General features: G+C 53.7%; 3 protein-coding genes across 15 annotated transcripts in view; 2 read left to right on the plus strand and 1 right to left on the minus strand.

Annotated features, from left to right (window-relative positions):
• The window catches only part of RAPGEF1 (Rap guanine nucleotide exchange factor 1), an 86,679-nt gene extending 73,605 nt beyond the window's left edge, over positions 1–13,074 (plus strand). For all 12 annotated transcript variants that reach the window (XM_068656687.1, XM_068656684.1, XM_068656685.1 and 9 more), the window contains 12 exons: positions 24–135; positions 1,644–1,719; positions 4,724–4,808; positions 5,849–5,941; positions 6,321–6,506; positions 6,665–6,749; positions 6,965–7,059; positions 7,534–7,612; positions 7,756–7,857; positions 8,287–8,384; positions 9,403–9,531; positions 9,996–13,074. In XM_068656687.1, coding sequence (XP_068512788.1) covers positions 24–135; positions 1,644–1,719; positions 4,724–4,808; positions 5,849–5,941; positions 6,321–6,506; positions 6,665–6,749; positions 6,965–7,059; positions 7,534–7,612; positions 7,756–7,857; positions 8,287–8,384; positions 9,403–9,531; positions 9,996–10,146 — 1,291 coding nt within the window. In that variant the 3' untranslated portion in view covers positions 10,147–13,074. The remainder of the gene's footprint in view (positions 1–23; positions 136–1,643; positions 1,720–4,723; positions 4,809–5,848; positions 5,942–6,320; positions 6,507–6,664; positions 6,750–6,964; positions 7,060–7,533; positions 7,613–7,755; positions 7,858–8,286; positions 8,385–9,402; positions 9,532–9,995) is intronic.
• A 790-nt stretch (positions 13,075–13,864) lies between these two features.
• Positions 13,865–15,233, minus strand: PRRT1B (proline rich transmembrane protein 1B). Its single transcript, XM_068656707.1, has 3 exons — positions 15,009–15,233; positions 14,776–14,910; positions 13,865–14,682 (listed from the first exon to the last, which is right to left on the minus strand). The coding sequence occupies exons 1-3, from the start codon at positions 15,231–15,233 to the stop codon at positions 14,536–14,538; spliced, it is 507 nt and encodes a 168-aa protein (XP_068512808.1). The 3' UTR covers positions 13,865–14,535.
• Positions 15,234–15,431: 198 nt separating this feature from the next.
• Positions 15,432–20,361, plus strand: UCK1 (uridine-cytidine kinase 1). 2 transcript variants are annotated; one of them, XM_068656704.1, is made up of 7 exons: positions 15,432–15,683; positions 15,776–15,928; positions 16,810–16,906; positions 17,028–17,170; positions 17,278–17,372; positions 18,367–18,415; positions 18,824–20,361. In XM_068656704.1, the coding sequence occupies exons 1-7, from the start codon at positions 15,440–15,442 to the stop codon at positions 19,009–19,011; spliced, it is 969 nt and encodes a 322-aa protein (XP_068512805.1). In that variant the 5' UTR covers positions 15,432–15,439; the 3' UTR covers positions 19,012–20,361. The 2 variants fall into 2 exon arrangements, with proteins under 2 accessions (XP_068512805.1, XP_068512806.1); XM_068656705.1 differs by having other exon boundaries at positions 15,524–15,683; positions 15,769–15,928.
• Positions 20,362–20,483: the final 122 nt, after the last annotated feature.

Raw genomic sequence — 20,483 nt, forward strand, 5'->3', positions numbered from 1 at the left:
GTTGTTGCCTGTGGTTTTTACAGGCAGCAGCAGTCACCGGATGCTTTGGAATCGTCACAGTTGGAGGAAGAAGTAGATGAGCTCTCCCTTATTGACCACAGTGAAATTATGGCTAGGTTAACGCTGAAGCAAGAGGTAGGTTCCTGCAGGGTGTGCTTCCATACCCCTTGGTTTATATTCCGCTGAGATCTGGTTCTCTGTGTGCACAAGCAAGGTATCGGCTTTTATTTGATAGCAAAACTAGGTTGCAGCACAAGTGGTGTGCAGCTTTGTGCAGAGTGTTGTGAAAGCGTGAGATGCTCTCTAAGAACCAGTTTGCCCTGTGCCCTTTCCCCAGCCTGCTCCTTCCCACGTCGTCAGCCTGTTCCAGTCCGAAATGAAGCACAAGTAATCCAGGTGCAGGTTTGTGGCACTGCCCTTTCGGTCCGGAGGCACGTTCAGCAGATTTCCTGAGCAGGACATTATATTACGGACATGCAGGAGCAGCCAAAGCAGTGCTATGTGCTGGAGAAACAGCTTTGTTTCGAGCCTTGGGTGTGCTCCCAGACAGCTTTGCTCACTGTGCTTTTGAACCAAGCTGCCTTTGACGTGCGGCTTGAGGGAATATGCAAGTTTTTGAACCTTTCAGCCTGTCAGGGGGCTAGCTTGAAAAACAGAAAGAATTTATCATTTACTGGCACTTTAGGAGTGGTCTTTGGTGAGCGAAGATGCAGGGGAGAAAGCGAGAAGCCATTAGTCAGTCTGTAAGTAGTAGTTCCTGAATCTTGCCAGAGGGTCACCTGAAAAATTCACATTTTAGAAATAGCTGCTCCATGACTGTAAATCCGTGTTTTTTTTCAGTGTTTTGCATATTGAAATGACAGACCTTTATAAAGAAAGCCTGGCATGACTCCAGTTTTCCCTGCAGGAATATCTCCATTAACTTAGCCCGTAACTTTTTGCTTTATGGTCTACGCATTGAAAACAACACAGAGCCGCTCCTGTGCACCATCCCCTGCAGTGTGGGAACCCCTGGCCGAGTGACAGATCAGTTTTGCATATTTTCAGTTGTGAACAGCAGTAGCGAAAAGAAAGATGTTGTCAGAAAGTGGTAAGGCAGGGGTCAAGTATTAGCAGAGCTGTTTTCTGCTCCTGCTCGTCGGATTGCTTCAGGTGACCTCCAGCCAAGCAGTTCCAGATCAGGGAGTGAACTCGCTAGGTTATGATGTTCCAGGAACATGCGAGTTGAACGCACAACCTCTCACCCCACAGCAGCTGTGGTCCGTGATCCTGCACTTTGAGACAGTTCACACAGAGCTACTGCTCCATTAATGGTCTTCTGGGAGCGTTTGGGAGTCTGGGACATTTGGGTTCATTCTTCTGTGGGCAGAAGGTTCAGCATTCGCTGCGCTTCCCAGCCTGGTTTCACAAAGTCAGAGACCCTGAGCGCAGATCAGCCCAGATCCTCATCTGGGACACCAAATGTTTTCCTAAAATTCCCGGATTAGCCCAGCGCTTTTAAGACCGTGTCCCGGCTTGCGCTGCGAGCGGTGCCAGGAACATTGCGTGCTCTGCCAGTCAGCACAAAGTTTGAACCCCCGAGGTGGTGAACCAGGCCGAAGGGAGCTTGGACCACGCGTAACGCCTCTCCGCTCTCATTGCAGGGAGATGACGGCCCAGACGTCCGTGGTGGATCTGGAGATATTTTGTTAGTGCACGCGACAGAGACCGACAGGAAAGGTACAGTGGATGCACCAGAGCAAAGCTGAGGAGTTCAGCCTGGTGTGGGCTCCTGCTGCTGTCGTTCTTCCAAGTCCCTGCAGTGTGAGCAGTGCTGATGTGACTGCCACGGCTGGGCCAGGCTGGGGCGGACTGCAGTGATGATCCCCCAAGTTTTGGGGGGGTCGTGCTTAGCTGTGGTGGAACGGAGGTAAGCTGGATGAGCGCCTGCTCCTTCCATTTCACAGCAGGCTGGTGTTAAATCCTCACAGCCTTGCCCAGATCTGGGAGGCGAGGCGCAGCGGTGGAGTTGGTGACAGTGCTGCATCAAAGTGCGAGATGGTTTGGGTCTGAAGCAGTGCCCGTGGGATCGGGCAGGCTATCCAGGTGCTACTGACACCCCTCATTTCCCTGCTGCCTCACTGCCTGGTGCAGCTCTGCACTGCTTGCCTGCTGGTGGCCACCCAGACCCATTCAGGGAGGGAATCCACAGTACTTGAAGTGAGACGTGGGGGAGGGAAGCAGAGGGTGGCAACCCCTAGCTATATATTTGTTAAAACCCCGCTATCTCTCCAAACCCAGACACCGCCCACACGAAGCAGCTCCTTCCCGAGCGCGGTGACAAAGACAGCCCTTGCAGCATTTCCAGAGAGTGATTCTGAACCTGCCAAATGCATTTGTGCTGATGGCCTTAACCAGAATTGATCTCCTCGTCTCCTGGGATGCAAGGCAGAATGCACTAACCCACTGAGCCACTCAGCTCTCATATTTTAGAGGTTTGATAGTCAAAGGGGAAATATCTTTCATGTGCATTTTTAAATGGCTGCCTTTTTACTGTAGCATAAGGTGTTTTCAATTACTTACCAGCACCATTCAGCTGGCGAGAAAATCCTTCCCCTGGCAGATATATGTCCGTGTTTACGTCAGGCAGCAAATCCAGGCACAAAGGACCAAAGATAGGAGCATATTAGAGAAAAGCAGGCAGCCCATTGCACTGTGGTTAGGTGTGTATATATAAAAAAATATATGTTGAAATGAGATGGTGGAAATATCCCTTCTGGAAAAGCTGAAACTGAAATAGAGAATCTCTGATTTACTCTTGCTATTCTCCAAAACAAGCATCATACTGGAAGAATTTCCCTCTTAAAGACAGCCACTGGATAAAGGGGTGTGTGTTAGAGCACCGGCTCACGAACGGGGAGCTCACAGCAGGCTGCAAGCAGTGAGGCGAAAGCTCTGGAGAACCTCTCAAGACTGGGGAAAACCAGAGCAGGATTTTAAATACACAGCAGCACGGCCAGGGAGAGCGGATGGGCGGAGGGGGATCTGCGCGCTGCGTGTCTCAGAATAGTCACAGAGCTTAGCCTGACACCCTCTGCCAAGCCGCTGCTCTGAATGGAGCACGGAGGAATTTGTGCTATGCTAACCCAGTGTTTGGGTGACTGCGAGGGTTAATGAATTAAGCTTACAATGAGAAGAATTCAGGGCTTGTAAATCAATCAGCCAAACGGCACAGAGGGGTATAGTTAAGAGGCTTTCCTTTAAAGATGAATTTCTTGGCAGCTTCGAGTGCCAGAGCAGACCAGCTGTATTACCTCACATCGCCTTTTGGGCAGATGGGAACCCAGAATAAACGTAACTCCACGCCCTGCTGCATGATGCTTCTTGTCCTTCTGACTTCTCTAAAGGAGCTAAATGGAATAAGGAATAAAAGGAGAACTTGGGATCTTTACGAGCAAAACCCACGGTCAGTTAAGTGCTCGCAGCCGCGTGCACTTACTGCCAGCGCAGGATTACAGCCGGACACAGCCTGGGGCTCACCCCGACGTGACCACCCAGCCTTTAGAGCTGTCCTTAGCCAGGAGCCAGCAGTGCTCTGTGATTTAGGAGCAGGAGGAAGAAGCGTCTCCACGAGGCTGCTGCCAAGAGAAACACCGCAGGTAGAGGAGAGGCACGGCTCTCACACCGATCCCTGCTGCTTCCCACCCTCCCCGCACAAAGGGCTGGTGTTACGGCACAGGGTGTGGGGCTCTCCTCGTCCTGCCCGCAGCCAGCTCTGCGTGTAGGGCCAGGCCCGAGCAGGCACAGCAGGAGCTTTTTCTCCCCTCGGTGCTAACGAGCCTCTGCCAGCAGTTGCAGCGGGCCAGGCAAGGGCAGCGTGCCATCCTGCTGCAGATGCTGACTGCAGCACCGAGAGGTTTAATATTGGGGCTATAAAACTCCCAGTTTGACCACTGCTGCCCACGGTGGCCAAGCCTTGCCTAGGCTGCGAGCGTGCTGCAGTCCTGGCCTGAAATCTTTCCCGTTTGGAGTTCCTGCTTTTTCAGATGCCGTCCTCTGTACCGGCAGCCAAAGCTTTGTGGTTCTGGGGCCTGTAGCACTGCTGCAGATCAATAAACAGAAGTCGGCAGCGTGCACTGTGTCAGTGTTTGTGCCATGGCAGGTCATGGTCAGTTTTTGCAGTGCAATTTATTCTTTTGGCTGAAAATAATTTATATTTACACTCTCCTGGGGCAGGTTTCCTGGAACACAGAGGATCTGCAGCACCATATCATCATATCAAAACATGTAACATATCAAAACATAAAAAAATCTGATCACGAGGGAAACGACCACATTCATTTGCAGGGCTCTCTGCTGCCTGAGCAATAAGGGCACCCGCCTCTCATCTTTAAATTATCCCCAGCATTGTCAGCACATTTTAATTTGCCCTGTTATTAAAAGCTCCTGTCCCACGAGCAGGTGTTTTCCACCAGCCCCTTTGATGGTCACACAAGCTAGGAAGCAAATGGGAGCGCTGCAGATGGGAGCCAGGCCAGGGGGAACGGGGCAGTGTCACTTCTGCTCTTGTGCCGTAGGGTCCATCTGCTGGTAGGAAACAACAGCACAGCTTCTATGTGAAGTGAATTCTGCTCAAAATGTGCCCGTGTCTGTGTCCTCTTTCTGCAAGGCTGGATTCAACCTCATATGAAGCTTACTTTTCTGAAAGCACGTTTGACTGAGGCTTCCTTGTCTCTCTCCGCAGATCTGGTGCTGTACTGTGAAGCCTTTCTGACTACGTACAGGACATTCATTACCCCTGAGGAGCTCATCAAGAAGCTGCAGTACAGATATCCTTTTGCATGAAGGGCAGCTTGCCCCAGGGACCGTGGCTGAGCAGCATGAGCATCATGGAGGGAGCTGGTGACAGGCAGTGGGGCAGCTGTAGGTTAACAATTTTTCCCTCTTCCTACAAGAAATGCAGCATAGGAGATACTGTCCTCTTAGCACCCCAGCTCAGAGCTGAGCTTGTAAGTGCTGACGAGGCCGGGGCTCGTACGTGGCAGCGTGAACATTTCATGTTTCTGGCAGGGCATGGGGAAGGCTTCTTGCTGAGCCCCCTGCCTGTGGTTCCTTCCCCTCGGCTCTGTCCTCGTGGCTCCCTTTGCCGTCAGCTGCGTGGCTCAGTGGCTCGGTACAGGCAGTGCAAAGACCTCGTGGGCTTTGCTCCTGTACGCCCAGGTCAAAGGGAGCCTGACGTCAGCCTGTCCTAAGGCACGGCTCATCACTGCCATCTGCAGCAGAGCCAATGCTCCCCTGGCTCCTGCTGGGATCGGTGGATCCTGCCAAGGACGCAGCAAAATCTGACTGGAGAGCAGGTGTCAGTGAAAATATTGGCTGGGTCATTCCTGCAGGCCCTTCTTGGTATTTGACTTACTGGCACCCTGTTTCTCTCTGCCTTTGTGCACCTGGTGGAAGCTCTTCCAACCTCTGCCGTCTCCCTCGCGGCTCTTCCCCTCGCAGAAAACTGGGCGATGAGAGAGGCAGAGGAGACATCTGAGAGCTGTTATCAGACCAGATGTCTCATCCCAGTGGGAGATGACAGCGTAGCAGTGCTGCTCATTAAATTCCACCTTAGAGATTAGAGCCTGAGTGTACACCTGCTCTGCCAGCATCAATCCTGCAAGGCCTCAGTACCTCCTCACATCCCTGCTACCTGCAGCTGGGGGCAGATTAATACCGTGCTAATTAGAGCCAGATTGGTGGCCCTTATCTCCTAGAAACTGAACACCAATTTCGGTCAAAACCGAACAATTTCTGTTCTGATGTTCCTCAAGGCTGTTCATTGTGCTCTGACTGCCGTAAGTTGATTCTTTAATTTGCAACCCACATATGAGAAGTTCTGCCACTTCCCAGACACGTTCAAGAAGCGAGTCAGTAAGAACACCTTCTTCGTGCTGGTGAGAGTGGTGGATGAGCTGTGGTGAGTTGCCTTCTTTGTTTTGGGGTGGGAAATGGATGGTCAGTAGCCAGATAGAAGCCTACCAGTTAAAAAAATATCTCTGTGTGTATGTGTGTGTTTTAAACCCTATAGATGATGACAGCTGAAATCCCCTACCCTGACCAACAAGATACCCATAGCATACCCAGGGAACCCTCTTGTTGGATGTGTCCTGTCTGGGTCAAGGATTTTAAAATAACCCTTGAAAGGGGAATCTCCAAGAAAGGAAGAGCTGGGAAGGGGAGGAATTTCGGTCACTCAGTTCTGCTTGTGGGAAGAAACAAGGAGACTCTGCACAGACACAAATTCTCTAGCTCGGAGCTGTAGCACTGATGCCTTCCATTGGTTTTCCATCTTTCAGCTTGGTGGAGCTGACAGAGGAAATTCTCAAGCTGCTGATGGACCTGGTGTTCCGGCTGGTCTGCAACGGGGAGCTGAGCCTTGCCAGAGTGTTACGCAAAAATATCCTCGATAAAGTAGATCAGAAGAAAATGCTAAGGTTTGCCAATTCCACCAAACCTCTTGCAGCCCGTGGGGTAGCAGCCAGGTGAGGAAGCGTGCACATAACCATATTTTGGTTCTGTCTGAGAGACGAGGTGTCCCTTCGTTGTGGACACAACGTTTATTCTCAGTCCAAAACATAAGAAAGGGAAGAAATCAGGTCACATTTTCTTATCTTTTATTTTTCATCCTTCTCTCCTACAGGCCGGGGACCCTGCATGATTTCCACAGTCACGAGATAGCTGAGCAGCTGACCCTGCTCGACGCTGAACTCTTCTATAAAATCGAGGTACGGAGATAAGGATGGGGTGAGGGCAGAGGGAGGGATTTGAACACAATCTCTGCAATCTCTGGTATTCCCAGCACACCTGCTGCATTGTAGGAGACAGCTGAACTCGTGTCAGGAAAAGACTGCGAGCGGAGGCTGTGACTGGGAATCTTAAGGCAGAAATCCCGTGCTAATGCGTGGTATTCTCCCACCCCTCTCTTCTTCTTCCTTGGCAGATACCAGAAGTTTTGCTTTGGGCGAAAGAGCAAAATGAAGAGAAGAGCCCAAACCTGACACAGTTCACAGAGCACTTTAATAACATGTCCTACTGGTAAGGAGTTCAGGGCAACCAAGGCATGAACTGTGCTTAGCGTCTGGTGTCCTAGAGTTCAAGACAATGCTTGCAGAGTTGGGTTCCCTTGAGTATACATGTACATGTTTTTGGCCAGGAACTAGATGCCAGGCTCTCGGAGACCCCAGAGCACAAGAGAAACAAGATCATGAGGGTTTTGGAAGGCCCTGTAACTTGAAGGAATTACTGATAGTATTGAGCTCTTCAAACAAACTTTCCCCTTGCAAATGAATGCAGTCTGTGAAGGGTTATTGTTCTCATCCTTGGAATTATTCTGTCTTTGTTGTGAATTAGAGTGCTCCATTTAAGTTGGAGATACCATGACCTTTTTAATATTGTTGGTCCTTCCTCATTAGCTACTGGTTTTGTAAATGAAACAGCAAGAAATCTGAGATCTGCTGAAATAGGTTTATCTTTCTGTTTGTTTTTTTTTTTTTCTGTCTGATTTTCCAGGGTCCGTTCAATAATAATGTTACAAGAGAAAGCCCAAGACCGAGAGAGGCTGCTCCTTAAATTTATAAAGATTATGAAGGTACCAGCTTGTTTCTTGCTATGCATCACACACGCTGTTCATTAAAGGAACTGGAGAGTGGGACATGACAGTTGGTAGAGCTGTTTGATGCTCCAAGCCTTTCCAGATTTCTGGAGTAACTGGTATGTTCTCCTTCTTCACAGCACTTACGAAAGCTGAATAATTTTAATTCCTATCTGGCAATTCTGTCTGCACTGGATTCTGCACCCATCCGAAGGCTGGAGTGGCAGAAACAAACCTCAGAGGTGAGGAGCAGCACGGGCTCTCTTCTTTGGGGGAAAACAGCTTAACTGTGGTCGCAGTATGAAACAGCTGGGTGGGTTTTATGAGCTCAGGGACATCCCAGGATGGAGAGACAGTGGATGAATGCTCTCCAGTGGGAAGAGACTAGGAAATTGTCACATAACCCAAATATTCTGTGCTGGCAGCCTGTAGTGCTGCTGGGCTTCCTGACAGCTGCCAAAGTGCCAGCTCTGTCACAGGCTGCGAGAACACAAATTCGAGTGCTTCCTCCCTGCAAATGGAAGGAAGGCTTGGTGAAGCTGCAGGCAACGCAGTTGTGTGTGTGCACTGCAAGGGGCAGGCTGAGCAGATCCACCCGAGGTGTTAACGCCCTGGGGGAGAGGTTACAAGGATGGGTTTGCGGCAGTGACCGGGGCTTTGTGTTCTGCTAGGGCCTGGCTGAGTACTGCACGCTGATCGACAGCTCCTCGTCCTTCCGAGCCTACCGAGCAGCTCTGGCTGATGTGGAGCCTCCCTGCATACCTTACCTGTGAGTTGGTCGTTCCTTTCCTCTGCTCTTCTGCACACTCAAGTGGTTCCTTCAACAATTTCTCAGCAGCTTCTGCTCAGCTCAGCACTCCTCTGTTGCCCTACACGTAAAACAACCCATCAGTGTGCACATCAGACCCCCTGAGCAATGTGTCCCCTAGCAGGGACATCCCTTGGCACGGCTCCTCCTCCTCCTCCACCCCCTGACACTGCGTTCCTGGTACAGGATGGCTGGATTTCTCCAGCCAGTCACCACCAAACGTCTCATTCCCTTTTGTAACCATCAGTCAAAGCTCAGACCACCTGCTGCTGTTTCAGATGCTTCACTCCGTGTCTCAGCTTTCTTTTTGTAAAGGTGATTTGGCTGTGGCAAAGGGAAGACCGAGTGGTCGGATCTTTAGGTGATGCCTTTCAACTATAGTTCTTGGGGCTTGTGCACTGTGAAATAAATATTCCAGTGAGGAGAAATGGATCCCACAGCTTCAAGCTGCTTCGTGTTCCTCTGCAACAGCTCTGATTCTGATGGCTTAAGAGCTGATAAAATAGGAAGCTTCCTTGTCAAACACAGACTGCTTCGTCGTGTTTCTAGATGAAGGCTTGAAGCCCTTGCCCTTCTCCGTAAGGGCCCTGTGATCTAGAGCTCAGATTTGCTCCGTGTTTATGCCAGTAAAATTTCTAGTCTTGCTTTCTTCCATCATAAAAGTCCTGTAGGAAGATGCTGTGCACATACACAGCTTCTCTCTGTCTGGGGACCACAGGAGGGATGCAGAGGGAGGAGGGAGCACAAACCCTCTCGCTCTCAGCTCTGCATGTGATGAAAGGTTCTTAGCACCTGAACATCTTCATGTCTGCTGCTGGGAAGACTTTTCCCTCTAGTTTAGAATTGCAGCGCTGCCGGCTGCAGCAGGAGGAGGTAGTCAGATGTGGCGCTGCCTTTGGCCAGCTCTCCTGCCCGTGTGTGACAAACACCTCGACTTGTTTGCCTAATCCCTGGCCCGCTGCCCCTTTCTCTCTTTCAGAGGCCTGATTCTGCAGGACCTGACCTTTGTTCATCTGGGAAACCCAGATTACATTGACAGCAAAGTCAACTTCTCTAAGCGCTGGCAGCAGTTTAACATCCTGGACAGCATGAGGTGCTTCCAGCAAGTGTAAGTGCAGCGGGGGGGAGCTGGGGGCACTGCTGGGGGTGGAGGCATCGTGATAGAGAAGGGAGACCAGCAGTGACACAGCTCTGGTCGTGGTCTCCTTCCATCTCCGGGTTAGATAAGGCTACAAAGGTGTGGTGGCATTTTTCTTGGCGTAGCAGCATAGTTCCTGCTCTCCCTTTTCACACGACAATTCCTGCTCCAGGCTGTGCCGTGGCTGGTTCTTCTCCGGGTTGTGAAGGGTTTTCCTACAGGGCATCTCACAGCAGATCCAACTGCCAGCTTCAGTGCTAGGGGTCTTTATCCCCACTTCAGCAGCGAGCGTGATGGTTTTTCCCTTCTCAGTGGGCTCAGGCCATGCAGAGCGCGGTGCTGGGTCTGTGCTGGAGCCGGGTGGGGGTGGCTCTGGGCTGGGGAGGTCCCCGGCAGCCCCGTGGTTGACTGCAGCCTCTCTCCGTGTCCCACAGACATTACGACATCAAAAGGAACGACGACATCGTGTCCTTCTTCAACGACTTCAGCGACCACCTGGCGGAAGAGGCCCTGTGGGAACTGTCCCTCAAAATCAAACCTCGGAACATCACGAGGCGGAAAACGGACCGGGAGGAGAAAACCTAGGAGGAGGGGGAGCTGTGCGAGCGAGGAGAATTGCTCGGCAGATGCGCAGAGGGCAGCTATGAGACTGGAGTTCAGTATTTGTACCTGTTACTGGGTGACGCACCCTCCCTCCCGGCTGGCAGCGATCGCTGGGCGTGCGAGCGTCGGGCCGCTGAGGGCAGAGATCAGCCAGCGCTCGCTGCACTCGCCTTCCTCCTCCTCCCGTCCCTCTGTGCCATCAAGCAGCTTTAACCCCGAGGAGAGAGCTCCGTGGAAGGAGGGTCCCAGGCAAAGCGTGTTACAGGTGGTGTTGGGAGAGAGCCGGGCTTTTGGTTTCGTCCGTGGAGGAATCGGCGAGAGCTCGGCGCCCACGGGCCGGTCGCAGCAGCGCAAGCAGCCGTGGCAGGAGAGGTTTTTGAGTCTCGCCCACGCCGCCACCTCACAACGTGTTTGTCCCTAGGAGCCGAGGATGGAAGAGCCTCCGCTGTCTGCCAGGGGAGCTCTGCTTTCGGAGAGCTTGCTTTTGTTTACAGGGGTCTTTGGTTTACCCCAGATCTCTCTCGCCTCCTTTCTGGGAGGAAGGCACCGGTTGTAGATACAGAAGAGGCACTGAAAACGTGGGCAGGGACCCGCCGTCTCCAGTCATCGTACCCCCCCCCTCCTCCTCTTAGATCTCGTTATTTAAACGGTCATCCCTCCAAACCCTGAACCAGAGACTTCCCGAGGTACTGCGGTCCCCCCGTCCGTGGACCCGTATCAGTTAGTGACGGTACTAGCTTTTGCACAGTAAGTTCTGTAGTATACGACTGTAAATATTAGTGTGTAGAATCCAGTGAGGAATTTTTTTTTTTTTGATGCATGTCCGAAAAACCCGTGGGTTTATAGGAAAAGGCAAGAAAAAGTGCAAAACATTATGTATAAAACTCTCACCCCCATGACATCGGCGTTCAAGTACTGGAAGGAAGGAGGCTCGGGGCCGGCTGTGGGGCTGGAGGAGTTGGGGTCCCCTCTGGGGTGATGACAGCCAGCAGGGACGGAGCCCGGCCCGCTGGCCCCACCGCCTCGCTCCTCTCCTCTCCTCTCCTGTCGTTGCCAATTTTTTTTCTTGGGGGTTTCCCCTCCCGGATAGCCCCGGTGCTGAGCTCCCTGCCCCATGCTCTGGAAGCAGCCCCAGCCAGGCCCTGTCCCCAGCCCTGCCCGGCACAGGAGAGGGGTGAGCACTGCCCGCCCAGCGTGACCCGTCTGTCTGTCCGTCTGTCCGGTGTGCCTTATTGAGCCCTTCCCTGTCCCCTCCTGTCCCCTCCGTCCCCTCTCCCAGGGTGTCCTTGCCAGTGCAGCCCCAGCTGGGCCCTTTCCCCTCCCTCCTTTCTGTCCTCATTCAGTTGTTTACAGGGTGGGTCGTGGTTTTGAGCATATGCTGTAGATTTTATCAGCCTTGCAAGGCCTTTTTCAGACCTATGGCACGTGGTCACAGGTTTTTAAGCCTTCGTCCCACAAAATCCTGCAGTTTTAGAGCAGTGGCTCGTACAGGATGTTTTGCAGAGCATCCTTGATTTGTTTCTCAATAGCAGGTCAATGTTTGCTAAGCCTCTGTTTATTCTGGGTGAATCAGAGGTGCGAGCACTTCCTTCTACAGATTGCAAAGCCTTTGCGGCTCCCTGGACGTGCTGGCTCCAGCTGCCAGCCTGCAGCAGGGCGCGCCGGCGGCGTTACCCCATCCTCAGGCCTGTGTCCAGCTCGATCACGCCCCTGAAGCTGCAGGCAGCGGGCTCCCAGCACCTTGCCCCACGCTGCCCAAGCTGCTGCAGTGGCCTCCAAGACGCCCATGGTGGGATCCAAAGTGAGACACCTGCATCGACAGCGGCAGCCCCGTGAGAGCAAGACACGGCGCGGTGAAGCACCACGTCCAGTTCGTGCGTCCGCATCGGCTTTGCAGCCTGGTTTTGAGAGCAAAGCAAAATTCTCGAGCGTTTCCCCCGCCCTCCCCTTCGTGCCCTCGCAGTCCCCAGAGCAGGAGGAGCAGGGCTCTCGCTGTGCCAAACACGACACCTGAGTCAGAACACTTCAAAAGCTTTTTTATTTTGTTTTATGGCACTACCAGCCCTGGAGCTGCACGCCACGTCTGGTCAAGGCTTTGCAACCCCTGAAGGCTTCGCAGCCTTGGAAGCAGGAAGTAGTACTTTGGTTTTGCTTTGTAAATAAGATTTTAAAAAAAAACAACCTGACGAGACTGTGAAAAGGCAAAATCCGATCTCTGGCTGGCACAGGGCTCTGCTGGCTCTGAACACGTCACTACCACCGCTGTGTGCTGTAGCATAGGCTGTTCCTAGGAGTATCGTGTGTGGTGATAGCACTAAAACACACCCCATCGGTTCAGTTCCCCGCGTGCTGGGCTGCGTGGGGAGGCGCAGCGTGGCGTGGGCTCGATGCCCCTGCTGCTGAGGGGGCTGCTCCCCTTCCCCTGGCCGTGTGTGAGCTGCTTTCAGTTCTCCCCCTGCGTGCGGAGCCCAGAGCCCCCCGCTCCCAGCCAGCCCCCGGCAGCAGGGGCTCGGCTCACGGCGTGGGGCCGGGAGGCACGAGACGGGCACGGCCGCAGCTGCTTGGCCAGCGAAAAGTGCCGAGCGAGGCCACGGCTGGTGCAGCTGCGAGCCCCTCGCCTCCCTCGGGGGGCAACGGGGGTCTCGGGCTCCTCGCTGGGCAGGGAGAGGGAGAAGCGGTGCCCAGCGCCCCGCGCTGCCCCCAGCCTCTCCCCCCACCCCCAGCTGTTGGGCTGTATTATAGATTTCCCACTAACCCGGTCCTGATGGTGGCATCTTCCCGCAGACATTTCAAACCTGTAACTTTTATATTAAAGACAAATAAACACCAGTAACGAACCCGCCTAACGATCCTGTTTACAGTGCATGCAGCAGTCTGTGGATTAAAGTGACAATCAAATCCGCTTCTCGAGCTGGTGTGGCCTCATGTTTTCTCATGTCCCCCCCAGGTTTTCCCCTGCTGTTGGCCCTTTTTGCTTTTAAGTTTCCCCTGTCGATCACTTCCTTACCTCCCAGCAAGCTGCTGTCACCCCAGCAAAAGCCCCTGACAGAAACCAGGGACCTCAGGGGGGACGTCTGGCTCCCTCTGGGCACCGGTGTGCCCACCGTCGGGGCCAGGGGGCTCCTTTCCCCACAAAGCATGGCACAGCCCCACCAGCACAGCGGCCTCGCGCTGACTGCCCATGGCTATAAATAATCCCTGCGGCTGCCTGGGCGGCCCCCACACACGCTCCCGCACTATTTCAGACCTGGACGGGGTTCAAAATTCCTCTGGAAATAATCGGCATCCGCTGGCTTGGGAGGAGGATGCCCAGACACCGAGCGAGCCCGCAACGCCGGCTCCTCACAGCGGTCTCAGCTGCACCTGTGGGGGCTGCAGGCTGCGTGCCCCCGGCCAGGTTTTGGGGTCCCCATTCCCAGCAGCATCACGCCGTGACCCCAAATTCTCCAGTTTTGTGATTAGCAGCAGCTTGGGAGCTGCTGGCGCTCGCTCCCAGCCCAGGTGGTCCCCCAGGAACGGTGGTGGTGGTCCGGGGGCTCCTGCTCTGAGCAGCTCCCGACAGCCTCCCCCCTGCCTGGTCCAGGGAGTGGCTGCTTCTGGGGGAAATCCCAGTTTTGGCGCTCACAGGAGGGTTTGTGCTAAATTTTGTGGACAAAAGCCACGGTCAAGGGTCCATGGTGTGCGCAGAAAACAGAAGCTCTGGCTGTGCCTGTATTTTATTTAAAACTGGAAGCAGCAAAAAGGAAACAGCATAGTTACGTGTGCAGAATGATCATTAAAGCTAAAATACCCATTTTTATATTTTCTCACATTATTAATTACTGGGCGGGGGAGGGTGCACTTGGACGCCCAGAGCAGCAGCTGCCTGTGCGGAGCAGTCGCACGCTTTGGCCTTTCGTTAACTTCTTGACCATTTACTCCATTTCCAGCCCCAAACCTGCGAGGTGCTCCCCCTGCCAAGCAGCCAGCGTGCCTCCTGCTGCGTCCCTGAGCTCCGCTGCCGGGTATTTTGCTCCTCCAAGGGACATTCCCAGCAGCTGGACTAAATACCTGCTGCAGAGCCCGATTCTGCGGTGCAGCGGGGCCAGAGCAGCTCCTTGCCAGCTCAGGCAGGGCTCGGCGCCAGCATCGCTTTGCTCCGCGTCCGTCCTGCCTGGGCTGTGGCTCCTGGGCAGCCAGCGAGCACCTGCACTACCTCGGCAGGGCGATTCCTGATGGTGCCAGGTTCTCACCTTCCTCCCGGTGCTCACCCTTCTCCCGCAGCAGCCCCGGCAATGCCACACGGGCACCGCGGCCGCTCTGCCCACCCGGAGCCCCCCAGGCTGCAAGGAGCCCCCCGCACGCTCTGTGCCGCTGGGGCTCGGGGCCTTGTCATAGGTAGAGGGCCACCAGGACGTAGATGACCCAGCTGAAGGAGGCGAAGAGGCCGAAGAGCAGGCTGAAGAGCACCAGCGACTGCGCCTTCTTGGACGCCGCCTTGGCCTGGGCCAGGTCCCCGCGGCTCAGCGCGGCGCGGGTCTGGCACAGGGGGGAGAAGGAAGCGAGAGGTCAGCGGAGCCCTGGTGGGGATGAAGGACGGGTTTGGGGTGAGCCACCCCACGCCACCCTTACCTCGTGGGAGTAGACGAGCGCCACGACGCCGGTCAGGAGGCAGCAGAAGACGGTCACCAGCACCGACTCCACCAGGTAGTCCTTGGGCGGCCGCTGGCTGGAAGCAGGAGGCACGGGGCCGGGGCACAGCTCGAACTGGAAGGCAAAACGGGGGGCGTCAAGGGAGGGTGGGGGGGCACCCACCGGGCTCAGACCCCCCTCGGTGAGGGGGGTGGGTGCCGGGACCCACGTACGGGGCTGAAGGGCGGGGGAGCGCCGGGCTGCGGGCAGGGCTGGAAGGCGCTGGAGGGCGGCGGGGCGAAGGGCGGGCAGAGCAGGTGGGCGCTGCGGGGGTCGGGCGGCGAGTAGGGCGGCGGCTCCCCCTCCAGGGGACCACCACCAGCACCGAGCACCGCCACAGCCACCACCCGCGGGCCCCGCTCCGCTCCCTCAGGGACCCCGGCCCCGGCCGCCTCCATGCGGGGGGCGCTGAGGGGGCACCGCGGGCGGCCCCGGGCCCGCACCTGGAGGCAGCCGGGGCCCGCCCCGCGATGGGGCCCCGCCGGCGTTAATCATTGACCGGGCTGGGAGCGAGCACGGGGCTGGCAGCGGGGCCGCCCCCCCCCCGCGGGCTGCCCCGCGCCCCCCTCTTGCTGCTCCCTTTGGGGCCGTGCCCGCGCCCCCAATGCCGTGCACGCGCCTCCCCCCCCCCCAGTTCCCCCCCCCCACACCCTCCGCGGACTACATCTCCCGGCGTGCCCCACGCCCCGTGTCCCCCCCCCTTCCCTCCTTGTCCCCCCCCCCTCCCCGTGATGGCGTCCGCCGGTGGCGGCCCCGGCTCTGGGCCCTGTGGTGGCAGCGCGGAGCCGGAGCGGCCGCAGCCGAGGCCGTTCCTCATCGGCGTCAGCGGCGGCACCGCCAGCGGCAAGGTGAGAGCCGGGGGGAGGTTGGGGGGGGGGGGTTATGGAGGCTCCCCTCAGTGTCCCCCCCCCAGCCTCAAGCCGCCCGTCTCAGTCCACAGTGTGCGAGAAGATCATGGAGCTGCTGGGGCAGAACGAGGTGGAGCAGCGGCAGCGCCAGGTGGTGATCCTCAGCCAGGACCGCTTCTACAAGGCGCTGAGCGCCGAGCAGAAGGCCAAGGCGCTGAAGGGGCAGTACAACTTCGACCACCCCGGTGAGCTCTGTTGTGGGGTCCGGGTGGGGGTTTGGGGTGGGTCAGGGGGGTTTTGGGGTCGGGGTTGTGTTGTAAGCGCAGCCCCGCCGCCTCCTCCCTGCCCCTGAGCATCGGTTCCCAAAGGGAGTGGGGTGGTTGGGGGTCAGTGAGGAGCGCTGGAGGGGTGGGAGGGCACAGAAAGGGCTTTTCTCTCCCCAAAACATGGGGTTGTTTTTCCAGTGTCCCTGCCAGTCTCATGAAACCTTGGAGGTTGCTGCAGGCAGTGCCTGCCCCATGCCCGGAGCGATGTCAGGGAGGTGGAGAGCACCCAGGCCTGCTCGGTGCTCTCATCGCCTCGTCTGTGGCTGTGGAAAGGCTCTGTAATAAACCACAGCGACTCCCAAATTCTTTCCTGGTATTTCTCGTCCACATAAAGAACTGCTCTCCTTGCTCTGGGGCACACTGCTAATTGCAAGTGAAACGATGATCTGCCCTTGGCTGAAGTTTAGTGCCTGCTAGAAAGAGGGTGGATAACGCTGGAAAAGAGTTACAAATGTCTGAGGTTTTGTAAACAATTTTCAGCTAACAGGGGTGCACAAAATCATGCAATTACCGAGTAAAATTGCACAATTAGCAACTTTACATTTGGATTTTTAAACTAATTGTATTGTTGTTCCTTAAGAACAGAAAATTCTCTCTTCCTCTTTTCTGAAACCAAATATAACGATTGTAATTTGGGTGGGGGTGTCAGCCTGCTGCTGGTAGGGCAGAATAAGCCGTGAGTTCCTTTTTTCCTAGTGTGACTGCACAGCGTGCTTTTCCTACAGGACTAGGGAATCTGAGCAGAGCACTTGATATAGCCACATCTGAACTTCTTCCTCTTTCAAATCTTCCTCTTGCAGACGCTTTTGATAATGATTTGATGCACACAACCCTGAAAAATATTGTGGAGGGGAAGACAGTCGAGGTACCCACCTACGACTTCGTGACCCATTCTAGGTAGGTGCCAGTTCTGTGTACTCTGGCTGGTGTTGGTATCCCCAGGCACAGCGGGGACAGACTGCTCCGTGTGGTGCAGGCCCCACGTAACAGCGTGCTCTGGGTATTTCTTTCACGGCAGGCTGGCGGAGACGACTGTGGTTTATCCTGCTGACGTCGTTCTCTTTGAGGGGATCCTGGTTTTCTACAACCAAGACATTCGGGACATGTTCCATCTCCGGCTCTTTGTGGACACCGATTCCGACGTCAGGCTGTCCCGCAGAGGTACTGCACTGCTGTCAGTGTTCTGCTGGTGTTCCTCATCCCTCCGTGTGCATGTGGCAAAACTCGTGTGTTTTTTTTTTGTTTTTTTTTTAATTTTCCTGCTGTAGTTCTGCGAGATATGAAACGGGGGAGGGACCTTGAGCAGATCCTCACCCAGTACACCACGTTCGTCAAACCTGCCTTCGAGGAGTTCTGTTTACCGGTACTGAATGTCTCACTAACCTGTCTGTGATTTCTGTGATTTGTGATTTCTGGGTCGCCTGTGGATTGGCTGCACTGTAGATGCAGCAGCTGTTGCAACAGCTTTTGATATTTGCATTTCATGAATGATTTCTATGCTTTGCCCTTTGCCTCATCTATGTCCCTTCTTGTAAGCACCACAGAAATCTCCGGCACCTATGCGTGTTTTATTACTGCTTGTCGCAACAGCTAGTGTAGCATAGGGCCCTTCGACTGGGAAAACTCCCTCTCTGCGTTTATTCTTAAGTCTTGCAGAAAGAAAGAAGAGGTGGGTCTTGCATTGTGTGGTGTAACAGGCAGACTTTATAACTCTATAATGGTCCGCCTCTGATTTTCTCCACTGTTCCCTGTTGAGAGTCTGCTGGAAACCGATTTAGGTGCTCACAGAACCAAATTGATTTGTAAAAACCCTTTGAGGACAAAATCCTGTATGTGGATAAAGTAAGATGGGAAAGAGTAGCTCAGGGGTTTGTAGAAGTACTCATTAGGAATGCAGCCTTTTTGTAAGTAGGAAAAAAATTGCAAAGCAGGGGCCACGTGGATGGTAAAAATCAATGAAATGCCATCAGAGGCAGGAAGGAATTTCACACGTGCACTGGGTACCTTTGGCTCGCAGCAGAGATTTAGCAATGGCTTGTGAAATGCTGATTAGATCCAACTCTTTACAGACTTCAGCCTTTATGTGACAGCACACTCTTCTGAAGTGTAAAAGCAAGTACCCTCCACGCTTGGCCTACTGCTTCTTCATGGTTAATAACTACAAAGATCAAGCCCCTGCCTTAAATCTGCTGTATGGTACCCAGCATAACTTCTAAATTACTGACAGAGAACTTTAACTTACAACACCAGAGCATAAAACCTCCATCTCTGCACTCAATTTCTGGTTTTAGCAATTTCTTCTTAGAATAAAACTGCCTTTCCCCAGTAACGTCTCCATCACCCTTGCTGTTTTGCAGACAAAGAAGTATGCAGATGTGATCATCCCCCGAGGAGTTGACAACATGGGTAAGGAGTCCAGTTCTCTGCCTGATTTCTCTGGGGAGACCACGTATGGGGCTGGGGAGAGCACAGGGCACACCCCTGCCTTGTTTTCATGCTTTTAAGCATGCAGTGTTTTGCTGGTGGGGAGAGAGCTGCTCAGAGCCTGACCTGGATTACCAGCTGCTCAGGCTATGGAGGGCTAGAACCAAGTGATAAGGAATTGGGGATGCAAAACAGGACACCAGTTCTAAAGCTGATGCTGGAATTGCTGGTCCCTGCTGAGCTCTGACCTCACTGCAGAGGGTTGGCATGCCTTCAGTTAAGGGCTGGTTGTTAAAACTTGAGTTGGACGGGGCTGGATGCTCCACATTTTCTAGATAGTTCAGCCAAAAAAGCCTACGCCTGTCCTGTATTTCCCATTCCTCTCTGCAGTTGCCATAAACCTCATCGTGCAGCACATTCAAGACATCCTAAATGGAGACATCTGCAAGTGGCAGCGCGGGGCAATGAACGGCCACGGTCGGACCTACAAGCGCCCGTTCCCTGAGCAAGCAGAGAGCAGCAGCGTGCTGGCAGCTGGCAAGCGGTCCCACCTGGAGTCCAGCAGCCGCCCGCACTAACCAGTCAGCCCGAAGGATTTGCCTCTGGTCCACACCAGCACTGAAGACAACTTTGGGAAAGACTTCAACAAAGCGGTTGGTAAAGTGCCCTTTAAATTGTCACAGCAGCAGGGGGGCTGCTGGTGCAAAACTTCTTGCGGAGAGAAGAGGAAGGAGTTGGACTACTGCCCCTCTCCCCTCACAAGTCCCTCCCCTGTCTCCCCGAGATGTCTGATCTGTTCTGTTACTCAGTGAACTGGCTGAAGGCGGTTCTGCCTGCCTTGTTACTTTTTAATTTTCAAAATGGAATCTGTTGCTGAAGCCTCACGTGAAAGGTGAATGCTACCAGGTATTTAGCAAGATACCCCATTCCCTGATGCTGCTGGTTCTTAGCAGGGAGATCAGCTGCCTAAACAGTCTCTTTTTCCCAGACTAGATCACACCCTCTTAATCCAAACAAGCAGGTGCAGTCCTTACTCTTCTCCACCTTGCTTGGGACCTTGAGTTCTGGCACTGCTCTCCTGCTGGCCAACCTCCTTTGTAACATGTGGGGGCAGGAAGTCACCTGTAGGGTAATCTCTCTCCCAGGATAAAACCGAGCCAGTCTGGGACAAAGGGAGACTTACAGCTCACTGAGAGGACAGGCCCGAGAAGTGGTGTGATTCTCATTCCTAAGTGATACCTTCAGGAAAAGCTCCTGAGCCTTGCTGCGCTGTATGCAGAGGTTTCAATTTTTGTACCCTTGAATGTCAGTGAATGTATGAGCTCCAACTGGATTGAGTTGCTCATGGAAACAGAAACGGCCTTGTCAGTATTAGTGTCGTTTGGGGCATTTCTGTAGTGCTGGTTGCAGATTCTGCTGGGCGGAATCCGTCCGCTTCCAGAGCTGGGTGGTAAAATTGGCAAGGGGGAAAGCTGTGAATTGCAAGACCCTCCTTCTGATGGCACAAACAGCTGGCTGGACACGTTTCTACCATCACGGTGACTAAACTCACAAATGTTCTGGTTTTCTAACAAAACAACAAAAAAAAAAACCACCACCACCACCACCAACATAAACCAGACAAGAAGCTGGTAGTGTAAACACTGACAGCCAAGTTTCTGAAGTTTACCCCAAGTAAGTGATACTGCAGCAATATAAAGTTTCTGGAAAAAAAAAATCTGAAATGAAGGCGGGCCATTGAAAATGTCCTTGTTGTATCCTTCTCAAATCTGTACGTAGAGTAATTTTAAGAATGGGTTGAGGGGAAAATGTTAGGAAAACTAATTTTTTCATATTTGATTATAGTTTTTTCTAAACCAGAGTCTGGCTGTCTTGTTTGTGGATGTGTTACTTTGGCTAATAAAGAAATGAATCAACAGTGAACAGAAGTGACCATTCTATATAAAAGTGTTATTGTGCTACATCTACTACACCAGCAGACAGGTATAAAAAGGAATACCTCTGGAACACCTCTTAGACTCAACAGTTCTTTCTCACATTGACTCAGGAT

The sequence above is a fragment of the Anas acuta genome, chromosome 20, assembly GCF_963932015.1.
Source record: "Anas acuta chromosome 20, bAnaAcu1.1, whole genome shotgun sequence".
In the NCBI taxonomy this organism is placed as follows: Eukaryota; Metazoa; Chordata; class Aves; order Anseriformes; family Anatidae; genus Anas; species Anas acuta.